Source organism: Embiotoca jacksoni, unplaced genomic scaffold (assembly GCF_022577435.1).
Source record: "Embiotoca jacksoni isolate LCO1_2020_lvr unplaced genomic scaffold, fEmbJac1.0.p SCAF_20, whole genome shotgun sequence".
Classification (NCBI taxonomy): domain Eukaryota; kingdom Metazoa; phylum Chordata; class Actinopteri; family Embiotocidae; genus Embiotoca; species Embiotoca jacksoni.
The window spans coordinates 5,543,630-5,568,595 of record NW_027185341.1 but is presented as its reverse complement, the minus strand read 5'-3'; the positions used below and the strand labels follow the sequence as shown (position 1 = coordinate 5,568,595).

The 24,966-nt window shown below is 45.3% G+C and overlaps 1 protein-coding gene across 2 annotated transcripts in view; it reads right to left on the bottom strand.

The window, feature by feature from the left end:
* The window catches only part of raraa (retinoic acid receptor, alpha a), a 77,400-nt gene that overhangs the window by 13,496 nt on the left and 38,938 nt on the right, over positions 1–24,966 (bottom strand). For both annotated transcript variants that reach the window (XM_069155894.1, XM_069155893.1), the window contains exon 2: positions 2,895–3,043. In XM_069155894.1, coding sequence (XP_069011995.1) covers positions 2,895–3,043 — 149 coding nt within the window. The remainder of the gene's footprint in view (positions 1–2,894; positions 3,044–24,966) is intronic.

Sequence of the window (24,966 nt, the reverse complement as noted above, 5' to 3'; positions counted from 1 at the left end):
GTTTGCTGGTAGATCTGAGGACTAATATTTTCAGACACGAATGCTCAGAGCTGACGTTTCAGGGGGGAGAGCGTGTGCCAAAACTGATGCTAAACTGTATCCATGAAGTTGTTGTTTTTAATTGTTCGGGAAAAAAAAATTTTTTTGCTTAGAAATTAAAATATCAGCTATATCCCCCGTGTTTAAAAGCTGATTGCAGTGTCAATTCTGATGAGATTTCTGTGCTGTAAGAGAGAACAACTGTCTAACCACTTAAGAGAAATTAAAGCTCGTCCTTGTCTGGCTTCCTTATGTGTTTATCATACTGTTACAGAGTTGGTATCTACCATACGGAAAAACTAAAGCCTGTTAACAAACCTGCCTGATACTTCTCATTTATAACTTAGCAATTGATCAAGATTTGCATTCATTTAAATGGATGACTTTTAATTGTCTTTATATGTTAACTTTGGACACGTCAACAATTAAACTAATCCAGTTAACCTCAGACCATTTTGCTGTAATACAGGTGACCACATGCAAGTGCACAACCACGGCCTCTTCCCGAGGTGAGCGCCACACTATCTGACACCGACACTAACCAGAGCAGTCATACCTCCAGACACACACATGAACCGGAGCTGGGATTTAGCTTTGTTATTCTACGTATTACCGCACTTAATCAGTGCCCATTAGACAACGGGGAGCCACATTAAGTGAAAACATTAAAAGCAGATTAAGACTTGAATTAGCCGCAGAGTTACTGCACACCTTTAGAGATCAAAGTCGCTGCTTAATACGTGTAAACACCTCAGGAAAAAAACAAAACAGGACAATAGTCAAGATACCTCGTGGCTTTAAGATTAAATTACAGAACATAGCTGCATAAAAATGGTTTCCCCCGAGCAGGAGGCTGCCACAAGCTTACTAAATACAGTGTACAGCACATTTAAACCTGCACAATTTCTCATGGCCAAACCTCAGATCATCTTTTGAAACATTAAACTAGTGCTTCAAAACACTAATTCATAAATATTGACCATTTATATAATTGGATTACATTAGAAAAAACTGGTGCATTACAATAATTAAAAGGGCAACTACACATCATCCTCTTAGTCTCTCGCATACTCATACTTAATCTGTCTCTGTCATCAGTGCTGTACATAAAGTATACATACACATACTGATGTTCTCCCCAGATCTTCTTTTCTGTTTGTATTAGAGCTGCAACTACCAATTATTTTCATTATGAAAACTAATGTCTGCAAGAAATTATTTTTGGTCTAACAACAGACAAAAACTTCAAAGTATTCAGTTTGGCATCATGTAACACTCATAAAAGTAGCAAATATTCCGACTGGAGAAGCTCCAACCTTCAGGAGTCCTGCTTGAGGACTGGGTGGAGTGGACCTTTTTGCTCCTTTAAAAACAGCAAAGTGGTCAGCTTTTGTTTACTCCTCATACATTTCGGAGTCTCATGGATCACTCGGAGGGTTTGTGTTTTTGGGTTACATCATGGGGGTGTGTATATATATATATGTGTGCCACACTCTGAGTTTTCCTCTCCTGCCTTTGTGCATTCTTTACCCCCCCCCCTTTTTTTTCTTTTCTTTTTTTTGCTGTGGGGCACTGATCGTCTGTCTTTTGGTGTCAGTGAGTTCAGCTGTGGCCCCTGTACCCTGTCCGCCTAATCTCTTCTGCTGCCCCTCCAACCATCCACCACTTCTTCTCTATCTCTGCCTGTTCATGCCTCCCAGAGCACAGTCTGCTCCAACTATCTCGCTCCTTGCAGTCTCTCCCATCTTTGAATGGTTTTGTCTGCAGTTCTACTTTTCCCCCTCCGGTGCCTGTCCTTCCTTACCGTTTTTTTAAATTGTATTTTACTGCATCTGCCTCCTGCCCACTTCAGTGTGGCTTTTTCTCTCTGCTCTATCCCTTTCTTCCACAACACGTCCATCCGTGCACACATGGAAACACAAACACAGAGTATTGGCAGCACAGTCAAAAAGTCAGAGGGTCTAGCAGGCATCTGTCACCATGAGCGCACCACCCAATAACTTCCTACCTCCTCACAGCATGAGAGAAAACCTTGCAGGGAGGACATTTCTTTAAGTCCTCTGAAGATCTTTTTTTAATTTATTTTTTAAGATAAATTCAAGAATGCACGATCATTAAAAAAAATAAATAAAAACCCACAATAGTTTGTGAAAAGATTTGCACCTGGCAGTAACATTAAATTAGATTCCACAGATCCCTCCTCTGAGCTTACACAACTGTGGCTCCTTGCCTTGGGAGCCCTGAGATAAAGAGGCCTGTGTGCTCACACTAACAGAACATGCATGCAACACAGCAAACCATCAGCTGATAGCTGAGCAGATGGGAGTTCTGAGGCCACTTTAGCACCTGTGCAACACGGCCGTATTGATAATAGGAGACCGATGGGGACACGTCAGCAGAACTGATATGAGGAGCCACACCATTCAAAAAGGGGAAAAAAACCTGCAAATATGACAAAATTTCCATAGTGTGCATGATAAGAAGCAGGTCCATCATATATGTTATCTGCTTTTACAATGTGTGCATGTATAAGTGTTGAAAGAGGCATTCGTCTGGGCCGTATTGATGATTAGACAACTCCACAAAGTAAGTGATAATGTCTGTGAATGATTCTCCACAAAAAAAAAGAAGAATTTTGACTTATTTCCAACGTCAAATTCCAGCATTAAACCCTGAAAATCCCACGAGGATGTGAAATACTGAAAATGACGTGACTTATCATTTCCATCATCTAAGCTTCACCTGTGAAGACCTGTATATTATTTTTTTTCCTGGTGCGAATCACATAAAGGCTGTAAGATTGACGAACATCTTGCTTGCTTGGCAGATTCAGAGGAAGGCCGGGAGAGTCTCACCTTGCAGCCCTCACAGGCGCTGACACCATAGTGGTACCCTGAGGACTTGTCCTGGCACACAAAGCAGGGCTTGTAGACGCGGGGTGGCGGGGGAGGCGAGGGCGGGCTTGGCACTATCTCTTCTGAGCTGGTACTCTGGGTCTCTATCGCTGTGGAGAGGAGAGAGAGCAACAAGAAGAGGGGTTAGTGAACGCTATCAGATGGCACGCTGACAGACATTCGGTATTAATCGAAATGAGGGGGATAAACCCACAATCTTGTGTGGGTGTACACTCGCACAGATCTTAAAGAACCCAGCACAGACTGATACACTGCTGACTACATCCAATACGAATCACCAGAAGGGGAAGTTACTCACTTTCTAGCAGTGTGTTTGAAATAACAACAAGAAAATGCAACCAGGTGTTTTCAGATCAGCCAAAGAAAAAAACATTATAAAATGGCTTCAAAGAGTGAACACTTTCTGACACACACGGGGATCATCAATGCTCCAATTATGTCTTTGTGCGAGTGTGTATGTAAGGAGCTGCAATGCTAGCAGGGTTCAAAGACAAGTTGATACCAGGGCTGCAGTTAGTCTTTGTTTATTTTGTTCTGTCTTTTTAAGAGCGAGTGCTTCAAAGTATTGAAGGATGAATCGTACACTGTACCAGTCAAGAGCAGCAAATGCAGCAGACAGCTTCTGACCAACCAAAACAAGTGTGGCTGACTCTTTCACCCCACGCTGCCTTCGCTCTTTTTTTCTTTTCTTTTAATAATTCACACCAGTAAACAGGAGGTTAAAGGCTACGATGACACACCAAACAACATATGGGCGTCTTTGTAGGGCAGCCATATAGAGTGTGTGCTTCCATATGGTAAACAGAGTGGCAGGTGATTATGGGGACATAACCTGCCTTCATGTAATGTGTTGGACTTCGACCCCAATATCCTGTATGTTACAAAACAGGGCTCTATAATCAGTTATTAAAAAAAAAACACATTCTGAGCACAGACCTTAACCCTGTGACCTATGGTTGACCAAATAAGTGTAAAATCCCTGTTTGCAAATGGTAAGTATGAGCTGCCATGTGTGTTATTAATATGCGAGTAAGCTCTGTCCAGTATTTATTTTTAATGCTGATGCCAATATAATGCTGGATACGTAAATGACTAGAAAATAAACTGAACTCATTGGATGCATCAGTAATGGTGGTTTTAACACAAATAGACAAACAAAAGCTTTGACTGGTTATAATACAAAATTTAAACTGAAGAAATATCATTTACGTCTGATTTACGAAAACATAATCAAAACAATGAATATGACCAAACAATATTTTCACTATTTGGCGCTACAACAGTCAAAATATAACTATCCATTTGGGTTGTGACATATTGTATAGTTCAGACAAATAGCAGGATAATAATGAGTATTATATAAAAAAATAAAAAAATAAAAAAATCATGGTATGATAATGGAAATATTCCACTTTGTTGACGTCATACATCATATCATTGCGTAGAGCAACGCTATGACATACGTTACGTGTGTAACAGCAACAACAAGCACGGCTGAAAGCGGCTATATGGAGGACGAGTTAGTTCCAACCACCACAAAATGTTAGTTTTTACTGACAGCACCCTGTTCATTTTTGGCTGACATATACAACTATAACATTTCATCAAGAACGCTGTTATTGCACAGATACCTTCAAATATCAACATATTATTTTAGAGCCATATTGCCCATCCGTAATTTCTACACATGTAAACTATATGCATGTGTATACCCACACTGCTCCACCCAGCATCATCAGCTCAACAGAGGAGGGTTTGGGGATGTTGGCAAGCAGCTCAAGTGCTACCTGCACATCAGTGCTTGTGGATAAATAAAGCTGCCTATATATATCAGAGGGGGCTGATTCAGCAGGACTGTTCTACCACTGGGAACACGTGACAACACACAAAGACCACGCTCACGTTGGACATGACTGTAGCCACACTGGCCAAAATAAAGCGAGGATGAGGTCTTTCTATCTATCTAACACACACACACGCACACACACACACACACACACGCACAGGTTTTACTAGCCTTTAATAGTGTCTGTTTTCAGGCCTGTGCTCGCCAGTCTCCATGCGGCAGATGGTGCAAGGGAAGATTACATTCAGAACAACCAAAATAAACCTACCTCATGCCCACATGTTCAAGGCTTCCGGGAAAAAAATAACAGACACAATCCCCGTGCACCAAAACCTGGCCTCTCTTGAGGCCTGCCTGTTATCGGTGCTGTCAGGAAAATATGCTGCATGTCCAAGTGGGTTTTAGGTGACTGGGACAGTTAAGCTAAACAGTAATAAAGCTCACATTGCAACACTGGGCAGTGACACCCAATCAGGCCCGGGATATTAAGACATGTCATTTATGAGGCCCAGATATCCTATGCCACTTTCACACCAGGCAACAACCTTTAATGCTCCTGATGTAAATGGGTCAGTATGAGTTGGGGGGGTGGGTCTGTGGTTAGGGGGGAGAGACAGAAATGGTTTTCAATATTTTTGGAGGAAAAAAGGACAGACAACTTTTAGCTATAATGGACTGCAGTTTAGAGTGAGCAGCAGAGAAATGACAAGGATGAAGGGGGGAATGCTGTGTAGGTGTGGGAGAGACAGAAAACCATGACACGTTTGAGTAATAAGACAAAGATACAGAACAGATGAAGCGATAAAAGGGCCCGCACACAGGGAGTGAAAGCAAGGCTGCATTACATTACAAATAATCCTCCCTCAAATTACAGTCATTCATATTACACACACACACACACGTCTGGATTTGACTTCAAGCCTTGAACAAAATTCTAAAAGTGAGAGTTGATTAGGGGAAAGATTTAACACATCTGAGAGAATATGGAGATATGCTCGTATTTAGCAGGGCTGAGTATCGTTCACAAATTTTTGGGAACTTTTGATACCTATACCAATTTGTTAAAATCCATTTTAAGAAAACAGCACACTTTACGGTACAAATCTTTAGTTTTCATGTGGTTTAGAGGGGGAGAGTGTAACTCTTTTACTTTTACTCTACTTTTACTGTTGGTTCCATAAACATCTCACATCCACAGAAGTCTCCGGTCACTGCAGCAACTCAGACAGATAAGTGGTCCAAAATGTGTTTGAAAAGAGTGACAAGAGGCATTCTAATGTAAGATTTACTTAAGTTGAAACAGGGATATTATTTATATGGCAGGCTGTCCAAGTAGAGGCTATGCTCAATGCTGTGGCTCACTGAGGCGGATCATATTCATTTCAAAAGTTATGCATGTTACGAAAATGTATTAGTGTAGATTAAGCCTGGGTATCGAAATTTGGTACCAATATTTGGAGCAAATCTTTTGACGGTATCAAGGCCATTAAAGAAGCAAATGTTAGTACCCAGCGCTGTATTTAAGAATTATGCTATTTTCTATCAATAGACATACTTTTTCTGCAGTGTTCGAGCAAGAAAACAGGAAGTGATTTTGTGTGGAAGAGGTGAATGTTTCAGTCCCAGTGAATGTGAGAATAAAGGCAGACTGCGGGCAGCGAGAGCGTCTGCCCTTTGCATCTTATTGGTGTCATCATGAGCATGTTTGCCAATGCCACTGGGCCACGCAGTCATTGCACTTATGTCAACCGAATGAAACTTAAATAGAGCAGCACTTACATAACATGGCAGATTCTCTCATTAGCAACAACAACAAAAAACAACATTCACAGTTCTGTGCGCTCTTCTGCCTCTTTTGATGTGGACCGATTACAGCTCTGCATTATTAGGATGACCACAGAGGTATTCATCCACGTTAGAGCTGCCTCTATTGGAAACACACAGATAAACAGATGTGCCACCCACCCTTACACATAAACTTAAAAACTGTAACTATGCCCACATTTAAACAGGCTTTCCTGCAGCCATTAAAAAAAAAAAACATAAATTGAACACAAACACACACACACACACACACACACACACACACACATACAGACTGTACACTCTGTTAATGAGAGCACCCATGGAAATCTGGGACACAAGGACAAGAGTCTGTGAGGGGGCTGGCGACTGTAATTAAATACAATGGCTGGCTTCTGGAGCCTTGTCAAGCTGAGGCATGGAGCAAAACAATGGCAGGCCTGTGGACAGAGAGGCAGAGGCTCAGCAGAGTGGACAGAGCTACTTAGTCCTTCAGCAGCCCTCACCCAGGCATTATTCAACACCAGCCCGCATCCAAGCTCTGATCAACACTAACCATCATACAAGCCTGCCTTTTGTGTGAGCTGAAAAAAAAAAAAAAAATCATATGCACAAACACTGGAAGAACTGACTCACACTCGCCTGGAGAGTTTCCTTCAATATCCTTGCAACATGTTAACACTGGAAATTTGTGTGTCTGGCAAGGTTTCCAGGCCAGAGCCCCTCCAAAGCCCGCAGAGTCGCCACGGTAACTAATACTAGAGCTCCAGCTAGAATATCATTCCTTTATCCAAGACAGAGCTACAATGAATAGACAGTAAAACCCCACTTTTCTCAGGGATGCCAGCACAGGAAACAGCTAAACTGAAAATAATATCCAAATTAAATTAAACAAAACATTAGGAGTTACTGATAAGAAATGCTATTGTAGTTTGGTGGGGAGGTGAAATACAAACCATATGGTCACACAGCAGTTGTTGAGAAGCAGACACAAGGCTAAATCAAAGTCTGCAGGCTTGCATGTTGTCAGACCAGTCCCAGCAGTGGGAATAAACAGCACAGGATGTCAGGTGGAACCAGTAAAAACAAACCTGACACCGCACCGTGCTGAAACAGCACAAGTCTATTTAAATGAAGATGTGCGAGCGTAACCTCGGACCCCTGATAACGTCTCAATATTATCTAAAAAAAAAAAAAAAAAACAGCCTTTTGGCCAACATTAGAGGGTTTAAAATTCATCAAGTAATATGACAGTTTAGTGAATGAGTTGGCCAGAAATTCACAACATATTGATATCATAAAACCAGTTCTAAATGACCAATATGCCAAAGCCCAGAGATTTAATTCACTCAGATCTCTCCTTTGATTTCCAAACAAGTACTCTATAAACACTGTATGCGAGTGTGAGTATGCGTGTATGCGGCCCCCAGATGTCTTAATAGTTTAATGCAGTGCGGTGTTCTCGAAGTCAGAGGCAAAGCATCGGTGATTTAATTAAGTTCAAGTGCGAGTGGTCTGTAATGCCGCTCTTCAAATTCACTTTGCATACATCACAAGCCACAAGTGCACTTAGAGCGACGACGAGCCCTCGCAGCCACATTCTCCATAAGCAATTACCGCATGGCCAGTCTTAAATGGACAAATATGCACACAAGTGAAATGAAATCTATTCTGATGATGAAGTATCCCGAGCTGTAATGCTGACATAAGATAGCCTGGCTAACATCAGCACTTCAAAAGGCATCGAGAGTGACACTGACACACACACACACACACACACACACACACACACACACACACACACACACACACAGACACACACACACACACACACACACACACACACACACACAAGCCCACTGGCTATTATCAAGGCCCCAGACACTGAGCTGTCTCAGCCCAGTGCTGCTGAGCGGTTCTTGAGGTTCAGCTCTAGGTTAGTCCTCAGAGATTTGATTACCTTCATCCCTACTGGTTACTGGGTCCAGCTGTGAAGCATATTAATGAGATTTCACCATCATTAGGAGGCAGCTAAATACATTAGCAGGCTGGCTGTTTGGCTGGCTGGACTGTGGTAAAAGAGAAGTGGAGGAAAATGAAGGCGGAGGGGACGGAGAAGGAGAGGGAGAAGGAGAAGGAGGGCTCTGACAGGGTCCTCCACTTTGTTGAATCCTACTCAATCACTGTCCATTGTGTTGCCAGGCTTCCATTAGGTTATCTGGACACACGTACACACACATGCTCGCCATGTGTAAGATACATGGAAGAACATATAGAGCTTCGTTTGTCTTTCCATACAGGAGAAAAGACATCAGACGGACCACCGTGCCACAGGCTGCTGCATTAAGGCTCGCTTTGAAGTCTGCTTGAAATAATGAAGTGGGATGGCCAGTGGAACAGCTCAGGGGATAGAGACCGCCTCGCTAAATCCCTGGGAGTTGTACGCCAGTGTATCATGCATGTCCGCAAAAAACGACCGGCGGCGATTTAAGAGCTTTTATGTGCAGCGTTTTGCTCATAGACCAACCGGCTCGACTTTTGCTAAATATTCCGCCTTTATTTCTGGTTTCCATGTCAGGAATGTGCAGGAGGGGAAAATGATACACACACATACGGGAATGCTTTGTCAGCACTCTTCAATTACTGAAGGGGGAAATGGGACTATTTCCTTGCTTACAGGGAAATCCTGCCATTCTCTAACAGAGCGTCATAACAGCTCTCTGCTGAAAATGGATGGGGTTCATTCGCTGCCTTCAACACTGATTACTGACAGCGGAGCCTCGCACGCCATCTGAATATGAGCTGGGGTTGAGGGTGGGCGTGCGCGATCACACGAGAGACCAGACTGACAGCAGTGAAGGAAAGCACCAGTGGGGTTTGTTTGTGTTCAAACACCGAGTGTGAACAGTTATTAGATTGGAGGAGGAGGAGGAGGAGGAGGAGGAAAGGGGGGTCTGATGGCAGGGCAGACAGGCATAAGTGAAAACACACATACACACACACAAAGAGAGGAAGGAGAGCCAGCGGAGGTTAACATGGGGCAGGAGGGCAGACAGCAAGCCTCACGCCTCCCATATTCACTGTAACTGAATTCAGCCTCTCCACCCCCCCCACCCCCCTCCACACACACACACACACACACACACACACACACACACACACACACACACACACACACACACACTTTATTCCGACCTGTCCCTCTGACTGAGCCTGACACTGTCCTCCTACTGCTCTATACAGACTGCATCCAATGCAAGGCAGTCACAGGAAGTCGTACTGAATCCTTCAGCCCATCCTTTTTCAAAAGTTACTCCTTCCACTTGAAGCAGCGGTGCATTTTGACTGTAGCAGTCAACACATATGAGGCAAGGAGCTGAAATTATACAACAAACAACCAACAATATCAAGATAGAATTGAGATATCAATCAACAGATTTCCTATTTGAAGGCTGGCAACACTAATCCTGCTTCTATGATACCAGCTTATCAGCAATCACATCAGAGTTTGTATTTGTCTCGCAGCTGCAGACATTTTGTAAAATGGTCTCATGTACACTTAAAAGCATTGAGGCGCTCCATCACGTCAGCCACACTCAGAAAAAGGCCTTCAAATCAGGACATACGAACCAGAAATGTATCCGATTCATCTTTCCCCTGATGATGCAAACAAAATGCAGTAGCTCACTGGGAGGAAATGATCTCATACTAAAAATGATATTTTACTGCCTCAGATTGTTTTTAATTCATGCTAGTAGGTGATTTGTCACTGCCCCCTCTCATACGAGAGCCAGTGAGGACGATGACAGATCCCTGTTGCCTTGTTGCGCTCCACCGAAGCTGCAACAGGTCAGTCGACCATCTCAACGTAGAAAGAGAGGGAGGGAATACATGGATTTACAGGGTTCTGTCACGAATTGCTCCTCAAGCTTTCCAAGCCAAATAATGGGAACATTTTTGCTGTGTTGTGTAATAAAATCATTTTACAAATAGTCCAAGTCTGGCATGATGTACGGACCCTAACGGAGTCATGATATATATTTTAATTTATACATCCGACTGCATGACGTTCTCAAAGGAAGGACGTGGCTCAAACTTAAGTTTAGTCTGATTCTAACATAATTTTCTGCAGCAAATGACACATCACTTCCACTTAGGAGAGTACTACGTTTCAGAGGAATGACAGCCTGTTGTTTTGCAACCATTGCAAATATTTTGGAAAGCAGAAATTGATGTGACAGCTTGAGTTTGCACCGTGCACTATGTTTGAAGGCTACACCGACTCCAAGACCAAATTTTGATGGATAGTGCTCCAAATTGGGGCCAAATAACTTCCCCCATCCAGAGTGTTACGGCAAGAAAAACACACACATACGTGAGTGATAAATGAGGGCCTGAGCAGAGGCCGAAGGGCAAGGCGGTGCGCAGCGTAAAGGAGTCTTTCTTGCCCGTTAAGACGATCCCTCCTCAACACCAGGAAGTGGCGGAGTTTGTCTTGGACCAGAAGTAAGGAAAACACCAGGTTGCAGAGGTAATTTATGGCGTCTTTACATCTGGGTAAATTAAGGGGATCGTTTGCATGCATATATGTGAATAAGTGACATTTGTTTTTTCCTGTTTGACTGCTTAAGGAACATAACGAGCTAAGAATGTGTAACATATGGGGCAGGTTTTGTTTGCATGTTGTGTGACGTCTTCTCTGCGTGCGCGAGAGCCTATGCGTGTGAACATCAGCATGTTCTTGTGTAGGGCCGGGCCTGGTTTTTATCAGCGCGGCGGCTCCACCCACCCCCCCCAATGTTCCCAAGACCTTCTACGAGGGGCCCCGAGACAACTTCCCTCTCTACACTGCCAGGTCCCTGAAATAACAACACACCAGGTTTTCCTATCACTGCTTCCTCGGCAAATGGAGACAGAACTGAGAACATGTGTGGACAAACTTGAGAGTAGGGGGAGGGAGGGAGGGAAGCAGCGAGCGGCTGAGCAGATGGCAAAGGTGAGGTCTGCAGGGGCCGGACCGCGAGCAGAGACTTCATGTTCACCGTGGTAGCTGCTGTGTGCTGCTGCTGCCACACTTTGATACAGTTAATTATGAGTCTCCTGACAAAATACCGAATGGACAACGCAAATACATTTCAGGAATCCAGTGAGCAGTTTAATTCAGCAAAAAATAAATAAATAGATAAACACATCCAAAAGCATCCACAGACAGGAAACCACAAGATCCCTGGCAACGAGGCTCCCCTGGAACCATGAGTAACACGGTGTAACTGTACCCAGCAGCTGTGTGTGCCTGCTGACTGACAGAGCAACTATGTAAGCTGGCACTCGCCCTCGGGTGAACGGAGATATTTGGCATGAGCTGATGGTTTGGGACAGGGTGGTGGGCACAAGGGGGCAAACGGTGGCCCGCGTCGATCGGCGGATGCCAGGATGTGTGCAGGCACGGCGGCAGCGGTGTGATTCAGCACGACATGTTCAGCGTGAGAATGCAAAAATGTGTGCGTGTCACAGGTCTTCAGTGAGGACTCCGGAGACTTTTACAACGATAAATCCACATAATGAATAAAAGCGGTGTGTCTGCCCACCGGCAATCTGCCACTGAGCATAAAGTTATTTTTACAAGCTGATCACACACATTCAGCCCCTGTGTACTATCAGCTGAGTATCATGACTGGCCTACATTAAGGGAGTGGGGAGTAGGAGGGGACTGGATCCAAGAGGAGGAGGGGGAGGAGGAGGAGGAGGAGGAGGAGGAGAGAAAGCATCTGAAGAGAAAGATGAGATGAGCGACAGGACTGGGGGAAGGCTGTGACACGCAAGACAAACATTTCACAAGCGGGCCCCAAATAAAAGCTGCGCCTGCTGCCATGTTTGCTCCGAGACACGCTGTTCAAAGTAAGAAAGGGAGAAGGTGCAACCACAGTGTCACCTCCCTTTGTCAACTCCCTCAAATGAATGAATACACCCATCTTAAAGTAACTTACAGCTGCTTCATGACATATGCTTCAACACAGAGGTCATCACTGGATTACAACAAGCGTGAAACCACAGCAATTTTTTTTAAACGTCTCTAATGTCACCGCTCTGACTTCATGAAACATTAAGGCTATCGTTTATGGAGCGCTGCTTGAATATAGAATTGGGCAGGAGTGTGTGACTCGGTTTGTGTTTTTTTTTTCCTCCTGCGATGACAAACTGAACTCATGCATAATAAAAGCCAGGGCGGTGCCGAAGCAATCCCAAACCTGGGCCGGCCAATCCACAGCCTCACCGTGTTGCCTAACAAAAAGCCTTGAAGGTTAACGTCTACTCATCTGGCTGATGCTCTGTTCCACAGCCACTTAGGATGAGTGCAACATCCAAATGAGCTTCAATTCCCCTCATTCCCATAAAATCCGAGTTCAACGACATTACAAGCAGCCAGTAATAAGGAATCGAAGGGTCAGAGACCTGAAAATATTCCGGTGACCTTAAAGTAAAGAGACAGGTACGACGATATCAAAGTAGTATAAGGAGAGAGGATGTGAGCACAGCGTCATAGTGAAAAGATTTGGTGAAGATGATTTAAGTTAGTGCAGAGACCGTGAACACCATTTCTACCCTCACCGATTGCAGGTGGAGAAATACTGGGAAATGCACTTCATGCACCAGTTTGCGTGCCGGAGCTGAAATTACACCCACACATTAACCAGACCCCATTCATCTTTATTGGGCCGAGCCACACACACAGTGCCTCTCAGTGTTTGAAGGCCGAAAACACCCTCATGAATGCTCATGCTCGAGTGTTTGCTCTTCACTCTCTAACAGAGAGGTTATCTGCCCATTGACACTCGCTAATCCAATGTGACTGGCAGCATTCAAGGACCTCCGTTCTTAAGCGCATATTCAATATGCTTCCACGGTGGAGGAAGCAGGTCATAAATATGGAGAGAGCAAAGGGCTATTTGCATTAGAGGGGCTGAAGTGGACTTGGAGAGGCCAGGAGGAGGTGGAGAGAGAAAAGGGGGAAACAAGGGATCAAGAGGGAAGGAAGAAAGAGAGAGGATGTAAAGGAGAAAAGAGAGGATCACCAGGGACAGGCTTTGTCATGTTAAACCGCCTCTCTCGACCCATGTTCTCCCTTTCTCCTCCTTCCCTCTCTCTCTCCCTCCCTCTCTGTGGATAACACAGCAGTCAATCACAGGGGAATAGATTACAAGGGTTTGATCTTCTCAACTTCCGAGCGTGACAGTGGAAGTGGGGGTGAGGTCGCGGGTGCAGCATGTGCGTGACTCGGGCGGGTGAAGAGCGTGTGCTCAGTGATGCCAAATAATGCGGCTTCTCACCAGGCCGCTTCTCTTAAAATCCAAGAAACCTTTAGGATTGTCACTTCATGTGCTCATCAACATGAGTTAGAGCTAATAGTTAAACTCGCCTGTAATTTACCTCTGCCTTCAAGCCTCGGCAGGCTAACACGCATTCCTCTACTGTACACGAGAAACACAATGGCGACCGTTCATAAATTAGCTCAAAGTACCGGCGTCAGGTTTGGAGTTGAAAGGGTATTATTGGAGATGTAAATGGAGGTATTTCTTTGCAAAGGCGTGGACGAGAAAATACAGCAAGTGTGTCATTATCCTGTCACTTGTCTGTTGAAGAACTTCCATGATGCCGGGACCCGAGGGGGTTACAAGCTCAGCACAGGGGTTAAAGTGACCTAAAGACCCCAAGGACACAACTGACATATTTTCAATAGCCAGACCCAAAGGAAAACAAGTAATTAAACTTAATTAAACGAATGACGCAATCTCTTCCTCGTCATCGCCCTGTAGATGAATTGTCTGAAACTGGAATCTATAACTTTGACCTACTGAGCTGCACATATGACCACATTGTTTTGCACAAAGCAAAGCAACTAAATGCACCAAATATCACCGTGGAAGCTTTGAATACCCTCAACGCTGCACTTCCAGCCACCGCTCTCCTGCTCATGCCCCCTAATGATGAGTGATGACACGCACATGATTCAGATGTCTGATGTGCAGCGTCAGGGGGATCCTTAGTGGAAGATTTGGGCAGAGCGAGGGGTGAGCGGGTGGGCGGCAAGAGGCAAACTCATTTGTCTTTAGCGTCAGCGCTAATGCAAAACAAAAATTTGAAAACGGAGGTGCTTGTCAATGGCAGTGGGACATTAAGTTCGCTCTGTGCTTAGGACAAATGGCTGATGAGAGCCGGCAGTCATCAGGGGAGTGCAGTGGGATGTTACTAGAATTTAATGAAGGACATGTTTAGTTTCCCCGGGTTGTGCTTTTCCCTCCTCTCTGGCTCTGCGTGTGTTTGTGTGTGTGTGTGTGTGTGTGTTGTCTGTGCTGCTGCAGACACTAATTTCCTGCATGGATCCCTGACCTTTCAATGTAGCCTGGGGGGAGCTATTTGATCACTCTCTCACACACACACACACACACATACATACATACACACACACACACACACACACACACACACACACACACACACACACACACACACACACACACATTTCCTGTGATATGGCTGCCCACCAGTCAGTGGACTGGTTTCAGAGAGGCTATGTCGATCTTCCCTTATGGTGTCACTCTTTTGCACAGAGCACGGCAAAAACACATCTTGAATTTAAGGGTACAAATTTGTTTACCCAACATTATTATCGGTCAGCTTGTTCATGGAAATAGCAGCCTGGCGCACCTACAAACATCTCTGGCATAGTGGTTGTTTTTTATCACTTTAAAAATGTGGGTTTGCAAATACATTTTTGCTATTAAAATTAAATGTAAAAGTTGTGTTTGCAAAAGTCTGCAATTCTCTTCAAAGAGTACGTGTCCATGGTCCAAGAGTTAAGCATTCATCCTCCATCTGCAAGTGGATGTGCATGCTAGAAATACCAGAGTAAAAAGACAATACGTACTTTTGCATGTCTATGAGCATGCTTGCTGCTTGCGCACACGCTAGTAAGCGCGGCTGTCAAAAACAATAAGAGGAAGTAACCTGAGCCGAGCCTCAGGTGAGCCCGGTGTGAATGCTTCCACTTCTCCCCTCCTGTCCTCTCTTCCCTTCTGGGGTCCAGTTAACCCCAGCTGGCCTCTGCTGACTGCTGCGTCTCTCCAGGCCTCGTGACCTGGGACTCATTATGACCCTCGGGGGGCGACTGGGTCCTGTTTGTTGCAACCCAGTTCCAGTGCAATAGGAACGCACGCCGCTCCCAGTTAACTCTGTCCATTAAGCTAAGTGGGGCCCATCAATTATTCAGCAGTTTCCAATGTATAATTCAAGAGGATTAGGGGACTGTCATGAATAGCGGCACACACAGGTGAGGGAAGAGAGTATGATCATTACTTTCAACTCAAAGCTGACTTTAATATTACACGTGAAGGGCAATGTTATTAGTTTGATGAGAGGAAGCCCGGAAAAAAACAAGTGCTAATCTCCATCTGTAGTGAATTGCAGCAGCAGGGCGAATGAAAGTGGACCAACAACCAGAAAAAGGAAAGATAAGAGGAAAACGTGGCGATGGAGAGTTACCAAGAGTGGGCTAACATAGTGATGATGACAGAGACGGTAATGATCTGCTTTTCCACCGCCGGTAACGGCTTAACTTTACTTGATGGATGAAACAAAACCAAAAAAAAAATCGTTATCGTCTACTGTCTGCTTTAAAATATTTTTGATTTATGAATCACGGTGACTAGAAAACATGAGCTGAAAAGAGAGCGGGCGAGGAGAGAAAATTAGGCCAGAGCATTAAAAGTGAGAGAGAAGGCAGCTTTACGGTCGTCCCCCCACCCTCCCCCCTACTGTGTAGGCGTGAGTCCTGGGGGAGCCACCGATGTTAATACAGTTATTAAGCCTCTCCACTGAAGCCTGCTCCACCTTCCCAACCCTCAGTTCTCTCTGCCTGCCAGGCAGCGGGCAAGCTCGCTTCTTCCACAATGAGATCAAACAGTCCCAAGTAGGCCAGCTCAGGGGAAGCCAGTGATGGAGCTTCCCGCTGAGCAGTGAGGGCAGGTGGGGTTTGGGTATGTCAAGCCCAGGGAGAATCCCAGCAGGCTTTAGTGAAGGAGAGGGAGGGGGGGGAGGGGTGACTTTAACCTAGCGATAGCCCCTCCTTCCCTTACTCTCCCTTTAAAGTCAGCTGACCAAGATTCCCATGCACCTCTTTTCCTGGTGTTGGGGATTACAGCCATGAAAGGCTTTAGCCAGCATATGTGCTAGCCAGCTGCAGGATGTATGTAGCCTTGGAGGTTGATTAGAGGTGAGCAGCAGCGGGGAAGACCAGGCCGGGTGGCCGGGATAGAGAGCTCCACTGTGGGCAAGACTTTCATGTGCAGCCAGGAAAGCTCTCACTCTCTCTCTTCTCTCTCTCTCTCTCAGGGAACCTCTCTGATCACCACTGCAGCAGAGGGACATGTGTGTCGTTGCGTGTGTCTAATCGCTGCATTACATCCAATCCATAATTCACACCGGGGAGGGGAAGGTTGGTGTTGCCCCTCTTGCCTGTCGCCAGAAGGAGCAAATTTGGGCAACCATGCAGATTGCACGCAAAGTACTTGGATTTTCTTTTCTTTTTTTTTTTTTTGCTGGGCTCACGCTGTGTAACATCTCAATTTTGAGAAACTTGAACATGTGATGGGGCTGTTTTTTTTATTTTTTTTATTTTAGGGCAATTGAACCAAACATGTATAAAGACCAAGGAAGATCATCCGGAGGGGTTTTGTCTCATCGGGAGACTTAAAATAAACAAGATGGGTAAGATAAAAAAAAAATAAGATTGTAATGTGTTAAATAGGATGGAGATATAGGTCATTCTGTACCAGACTCAATTTGCCAACACTAGCCTGTTGGCAGCCGCTGGATGAAGGCCGAGCCTCCATCAGTCGCTCCCCCTCTCCCTCTGTTGTATCCCTTCACTTACTTCCTCATTCTTCCCCCCCCCCCCTTTTCGCTCTCCACTGCTTTTTGTTCAAAAAGGAGAAAAGGGCACAAATCCAGAGGCCAAAAATGACATTAAACCCCCTGAAAGGCTCCACAGAGATTGCAGTTTGAAAATGCCAGCCCTGCCGGAGCCCCCTCCTTCACCCTTCCTGATGCCTGAGATCTCTCTCCCTCTCTCTCCTCTTACCTCCCTCACTCATTTTCTTTCAGCTGAGAGGTGCTGACAGCCCAGACACAATAATCCAGCTCTATTGTAGAACCGCCACAGCCGCAGCAGTGCTGTGCAAAGGTTTCCCACGTATGGTGCGAGGGCAGAGTCGGGTGTCACGTCGTGGCGGTGGCACTGAGCAGCACGGCTACAAAGCACGAAATAAAAAAGGAGGGCTGGTAACGGGTTGCAACGGGGCGCCACGCTGTGCTGCTTGACAACTCTGGTTCAAAGTGTTGTCACCTTTTCCATTACTCAGCTTCACGGCCGGGGCACAAGACGGAGAGGAAGGGGGAAGCCTATCTATCAGAGAGCGCCTATACTTGTGATTTTACCTTCACGAAGCCCAGAGAGCGCCTCTCTGTGATCACACCGCTATCATTCAGAGCACAAAACAAGTGTGTACGTGTGCAAACGGTAAAGATAATACCTTGCAGACGGTTAGACTTTAGAATTAAAGACTGCTTTGAGCAAACCGATTAACCAAACCTTCCTTTATAATCTCTTTTCTACCTTTCGCTCGTGTTTTTAGTCAACTATAAAAAGCTTTCTTCAGGTCACTGCTAAAGATCTCATGGAATAACAGAATGTGCACTCTCTGCTCTAAGTGCTGCATGGCTGCCTATTTCCCCATCAGCTCAATGCCTCCCTTCCCAAACTGAAGGAACATCCAGGCTGGCAGTGCTTTGGGAAAAAAAGATCACTCGGAATAGGGAATAGAGAGATGTGTCTGGTCTCATCCAGAGGGGAGGGTGCATGTCATCCCGAGGGTGTTTTTCTCAGGGCACCGTCTCTGGGTATGAAATTCAGAGATCAATACTGTCATCAGCGTAACCCTACCAGGGCTCACGGCAAATTAACTAACAGCAACGAGGGGTCGTGACACATTTATTTTTTCTAGAACAATGAGAGCTCCTCGACATCCGACATGACCACTTAATTATTGTGCTATCTGCCAAGCAACTATCTCTGGCTCTCAAGCCGGGGTACTTTACGAACAATGGCCCAGATAAGACACAACAGGTCACAGCGGAGGTTACACCATATGCCTCTTTGAATGGAAGGGGCTGCTTGATATCAGAATACCTCCCTTTTCACACACAGGGCTTCTATTCATAGCGAACAGATCCAGTCGTTTCAGGCCTCCTCTCGTTCACCTCTCTTAACCTACGCGTGTTCGGAGCTGCTGGGCTACAGGGCATCTCTCACTTCACACGACGCATAAACATATCACAAACAGGGTTACAGGGAACAAGCGGCCGGTAACCCGAGCCCGTCTGCCTCCTTCAGTCGAACACGCTGTCTTATCCGTCACCATCCAGCGCCGCGCTCTTCCTTCCCACCTCCACCGCACTGTTGGCAGTCTATTTCATCTCGGTCCCAGGTGGGTCTTTAAGAGTCAAATGTCAGAGGCCGGGCTGCAGCCAGACACATAATGAATATGAAATGATTCAGAGGGGCTGTGGGAAAGAGAGGCAGAGTGGTGTCCAGACAAGCCCAGCTCCTCTGTCACCAAGTGGGACCACGACTGAGTCAGGCTGAGCCAGCATGACGTGACACGATACACAATATGGATATCTAAAGTTACTTGAGAAACATGCTTCAATAAATCAAGGTGTACTGAAAGGCCTCGTCTTCCTCCAGACTCTCCCTATATGTGCCCTTGGGGCCTGTTAAAAACATCAACACCGGGTATTATGAAAGCCAGGAAAGCAGACTCCAGGTATTAACCACAATGAGATCATGTGAAACCCAGAGACAAGCTTCGATCGTAGCGGCTAACCTGCTAGCTTATTAAAAAAAAAAAACAACGCATTTTTGTATGCGTAAAATAAATAACTAAAGTTTGCGGGATTCAGATCTCTTTGCAAAACTGTTTTTAAACACAAATACAAGCGTTCCCTCTCGCTCTTCAGTTACCAACGCCGACTGAGACGGCAGCAACACTGTGCTATTTTTTACCCAAGCAGAGCTGCCAGGCTCTTGTATTTTTAGCATACTAACCTCTACCCTATTTTCTTGGCTGTCCCATTCTCAAAATAGGAGGGCATTCCACTCTGGTGCGTGCGTGCGCGTGTGCGTGTGTGTGCGTGCGTGTGTGTGCGTGTGTGTGTGTGTGCGCGTGTGTGTGTGCGTGCGTGCGTGCGCGCGGAGCTACTTGAGGTGTACACAGTTGTCATCCATGAGATGTTAACACAGATCCCCAGAGGGAGGCTGGAGAGGAGTGTGTTGGTCCTGCGACCTGAGAGTGAAAGAGAGAGAGAGAGGTTGCACAGCAGAGGCAGGCAGTGGTCCTCGGCAACTGATGAAACAAGGCAACATTCCATGTAATCACTCTATATATAGGGGATGCTGGAAAAATAAAAGAAAAGGGGGGGGGGGGGGTGGGAGGGAGGGCAGGAAGACTTGTAAAATATGAGGAAAAATTAGGGCAGGCGAGCATTAAAGATTAATCGCGACACTGACTGCCCGGCTCCGGCTTGCCATGCGGAGAATGCCACCGTGGAGATGGGAAACGGAGAGGGAGAGATAAAGTGTGAGAGAGAAAAGGAGACACTTTGGGAATGAAAATGCCTCGCAGATGAATTCGGGGGGTGATGAATGTCCGTGGTTCAATACCGAGATGAATTTATGTGTGTTCCATTATGGGAGGGTGTGGATAAAACATGGAGAACGGGTGGAGAGAGAGAGAGAGAAAGAGAGAGAGAGAGAGAGAGAGAGAGAGAGAGAGAGAGCTCTCAATGTGGTGGTGAGCTAGCCATGCAGAGCCCATTGCGAACAAGCCATCTGTAGAGATAAGTAAAGAAGTGATTACAACAGGCCCAGCTCAATTTCTGACAGTTGACGCTCGACTGCCCCTGTAGAGCTGAATTGATTTAAATGAAGAAGCTATGAATATTTTAGAGGGCAGAACCCCCCTTTAACCTGAACTGTTTTGATGTCCCTCCCACCCCTGTGTGTGTGTGTGTGTGTGTGTGTGTGTGTGTGTGTGTGTGTGTGTGTGTGTGTGTGTGTGTGTGTGTGTGTGTGTGTGTAAAACAGCACAGACATGGAGGGAGAATGTAATTATTGAGATTACAGCCCTATTGTCACAATGGCTGCAATCAGCTGCCTTCTTTAAGCCCTGATGAATCAATGACACTGCCGGGATCTTTTCTGTCTGCGCTGCTTTGTTCATCAAAGTGAGCTTTGCAGTGTACACCAGCTCTTGTTCGGGGATTTAGAGTCAAACCGAACTGGTGTACAGTACAACTCTGACTGATGCCTCCGGCTAATTCTCTCTACAAACAAGCTGGGGCCCATCGGTGGGTCTGAGCGTGTGCTCGTGTACAAACACAGATCGACACAAAAAAAAACTGTCCAGACAAAAATACGCGGAACTTGTGATCCACTCAATATGTAATAACACTGGAATATACTACATGCCAGCCCAAAGAGGACATCAAATTTACCAGCCAGTCATGGCATTGTGCGTCATGTTGTGAAGCCAGTAGCTCTGCAAATGTTCACGACTACAGACCACACCCATTCATTACACTTTAAAAAAGTGACTAAGTAGCACTGTCAAACAGAAACAAGCATCTCTGTTGCTCCTGGTAACCTTGCAGCAGGTTGAACATCCCGTTCTGAGGGCATCTCTCTCTAGTAAACGATGAATCGCATAAAAAAAAATAAAAAAATAAAAAAGGCCGCAACAGCTTTTGAAGGTTGGTGGCAAGGTGCCGTTTTGGGAGCGAGTGATGGCAGGTTGTGAAACGCTGCCCTGCGGCCTCCCCCAGGAGAGCAGCGGTGGCAGCAGCGTTGAACTCCCTTCACCCCTTTGCCATTGCAAACATACCTTGATGACAAAATGCGTTATTGATGTTCACCTGAAGGTGAAAGCAGGCGTATTCCTGTGGACGGAATGATCTCTCTCTTTCACGCCCGCGCGCACACTCGCGCGCTCTGTGGCGTTCCAGACGTTCAGGCTACTAAATCACTGTTGCCATTGGCCGAGAGGGGTTAGGCGGACGTGGCGCAATAAGGAGCCAGGCTGACGCGTCCCTCCCCTGGAAGAACAGAGGACCTTGCCTCAGTGCTGTCCATCCATCCATCAATCAGTCCTGCGAGTCCCTTCAGGCTGGAATCAACAAAGCCCCAGAATGAAAGCTCGTCAGTCTCTCTACAATAGCAGCATGTATGCAGAGGAGCGCACAGAAAATATAAAGCTCAGGAACTTGACTTCGACATAAATGGTTGTATTCTTGCGCTGCAGTTCAAGACTATTAAGGCCCGGGATTTACATTACTGCGTCATGTCAACAAAGTCACAAGCCGTAATTTTATTCAAGTTGTGAGCAGCTTTGCTAAGAAATCCTGAGCGGATCGTTCAAGGAAATAAATTTGGTACTTTATGTTCTGCTGTAATGGATGGCTCTTTTCTCCAGCTGTTTACGACAGCAATCCCCCACCCCCTCTTCAATGTCAGAAACTGACAGTATCCGAGCCAATTCTGTCTGGGGACAGGGATGCTTTGTTTATGTTCATGTCCTCCCAGTCCTCAGCAGACACTTGCCAAATAAAAACTGCATATAGAAATTTAAAAAAAAAGGAGCGTGTGGGGAAGAGGGGGAGTGATATTTGCTGTTCTTTCGCAAGGCTTTACATCAATCTGCTGGCCGGCACAAAGTCCAAACAAATCACAGTTTTTCATGTTTTCAGCACAAACAGTTAGTTTGGTTGTTGCTCTGTCTGATACAGCAGCCTCTCAGAAAGCAAAACGAGAAATCACATGGGTTTGAGCTTTGCCAGAAATTCTCAAATCATTCTTCCCTTCTCTTCAAAAAAAAAAAAAACATGGCTAAACCTCCCCCATCAACATAACTGAAAATTGATCCTGCCCTTACAGTCTATTGCACCGAGAAACAATAAAACACCATCTGTTTTTTCTTGGGCCTCATCTCCTGCTAGGCAAAAAGGACTTCCGCACTTAAATACCACATGAGTCAGATTAAGCTGCCAGTCACTTGCCGCTCAGACACACCGTTCATGTAGCCCACTTGGCATCCACCAAGTCTTCAGAAGACATACTAGCTAAAGCTCGCCTTGCTCTCTGCCTTGCTCCATGGAAATCCCTGGTGACCGCTTTCTTTTACACTGTGGAAAGCCTGAGGAAAAAAAAGAAAGAAAGAACAAGAAGCCTATGGGCTGCTGAGCATTTGAGCCCACCATGCAATCCCTCTCTTTCCTTCATACCCCCATTTTTTAAGTGTGTGACAGTCATGTGAACAAGGCCATGCACATTCTTTCATGCATGAGCCAATAACTGCTGTAAAGGCTCTGACAGGCGCTCAGTGAAAAATCAAGTGCATTTAGGCTGCAAGGCCGGAGACATTCAGAACTGGAGCTCTGAATATAACCAAATTACAAGCAGCTTGCTCACGCCGTCTGCAACTGGGCAAACCCGCGTCGACAGAGGCTGCCCGAAAACAGTCAAACAACGTAAACGGCAGCATCTTTAAAGGACGAATAATATTGAGGGGGGAGCGTCCATAAGATCTGGATTCTCTCCCAGCCACTTAATGCTGACGAGGGCCGTTTTAGGGCCACATTCACTTCAGGGAAGATGTCACAGAGTGCACTCTTAGAGCCAGAGAGCTCTTCTGTAAAGCCTCTAATGAATAGTTAGATCCAGTGTGGAGAGGTTGGAAAAACAAGAGGACCAAAAAAGAAAAGCACAGAGGGGGTAAAAGAAGGGAAAAAAAAAAAAAAAAAAAAAAAAAAAGAAGGTCTACCAGCAATTTGTTTCTAAGCCCACGTGCAGAGGAACACATTCCAAGAGACTACTGTCTGTGAACTTCGTATCTAAAAAAAAAAAAAAAAAAAAACAGTGATAAAGCCGACAGATGTTTTTGGGATTGTCTCGTGCTTCTGAGCCTGGCTGGTTTTGGATTCCTGCTTCAGTATTGGAGGTGAAAAAAATAAATATATCCTGCTCTGTTGTCTGATTTGTTTTCTACTCCTCTGATCCAACGAGCCACGTGATGACACTAACGGATGTTGTGCCTCTCGACTCCCCGCCGCCACCACTGCTCCCAGGTTGTGCACTAAATTTTTTATTACATTCAAGCAGTAAAGCAAAGAGCAGCTATGCTACCCCCTACGTACCCACACACACACACACACACACACACACACACACACACACACACACACGCACCCCCCCCCCCCTGCAATTCCTCCATTGAGCAAAACAATGTGGAGTCGAGTAGGGGATCAGAGGTCTTTTCCTGGGCCAAACCCCCACAGTCTCCTTCAGACGAGCTCACATGGTTTGAATCAATGCTGCCACTAGAGCTGTTTAGTGCACCAGTTCGATAAATACTATCAAGCTCGCTGGATATCTGCTTTGAAAAAAAAAGTGCGTCCCCTTTAGTTAAGAGAAATTTCTTATCGCCTCTCATGACAAAAAAAAACCAACAAAAAAAAACAAGCACACGGAGAAAGACTAGAATGCAAACAAAACAGTTTAGGGTGCTTTTGTTGCTGCTGCCAAAACATCCGAAAACTCCTGTTTAAAGTTCCCTTTTGTCGTGTCTATAATCTTGAGATGAGGAGGAAATTGGCCCTTAAGAGCCTGTGGAGATTCCTGCCCTTTTTTTTTTTTTCCCTTTTTACGCTCCTTCAGACAGGAAAGACAACAGAGATATCTCTTCTATAATGGCCTGCTTACATTTTGTGTAGCGTAGCTCCTTTGAGGTAAAAGAATGGGATGGGCCTCTGTTGATACTTGGTTGTTGCAATAAAACTCTTCCTTATTGCAACAGATACAGTATCAGTGCAATGAAATCTCCGAGGGTCCTGAGCTCGGGAAAAACTGCCCAGCAAACACAAACACATGCATAAAACTAAACCACCGAAATGAACTAAATCTGCTGATATTATAAAAGCAACATCTGACGTTGACATGCTATTTATAGACATGGCACAAACACTGTCATCCTCATATTTGGAGCACAAGGGGACAAATATTCAGCCCCGGGTGCATTTATTTGATTTTTAAATGTTTATTCAGAATCAAATATGCAACTTAAATATAAAGCACAGTGTGTTCTAATTTTTTCCGAGCTTTACAAAATATATATAGCTGGTTAAAAATAAATGTAATTAGTTTAATGCCTGACTGAAACATGAAATAGACAGCTGTCCAGTTAAGGCCGTACTACT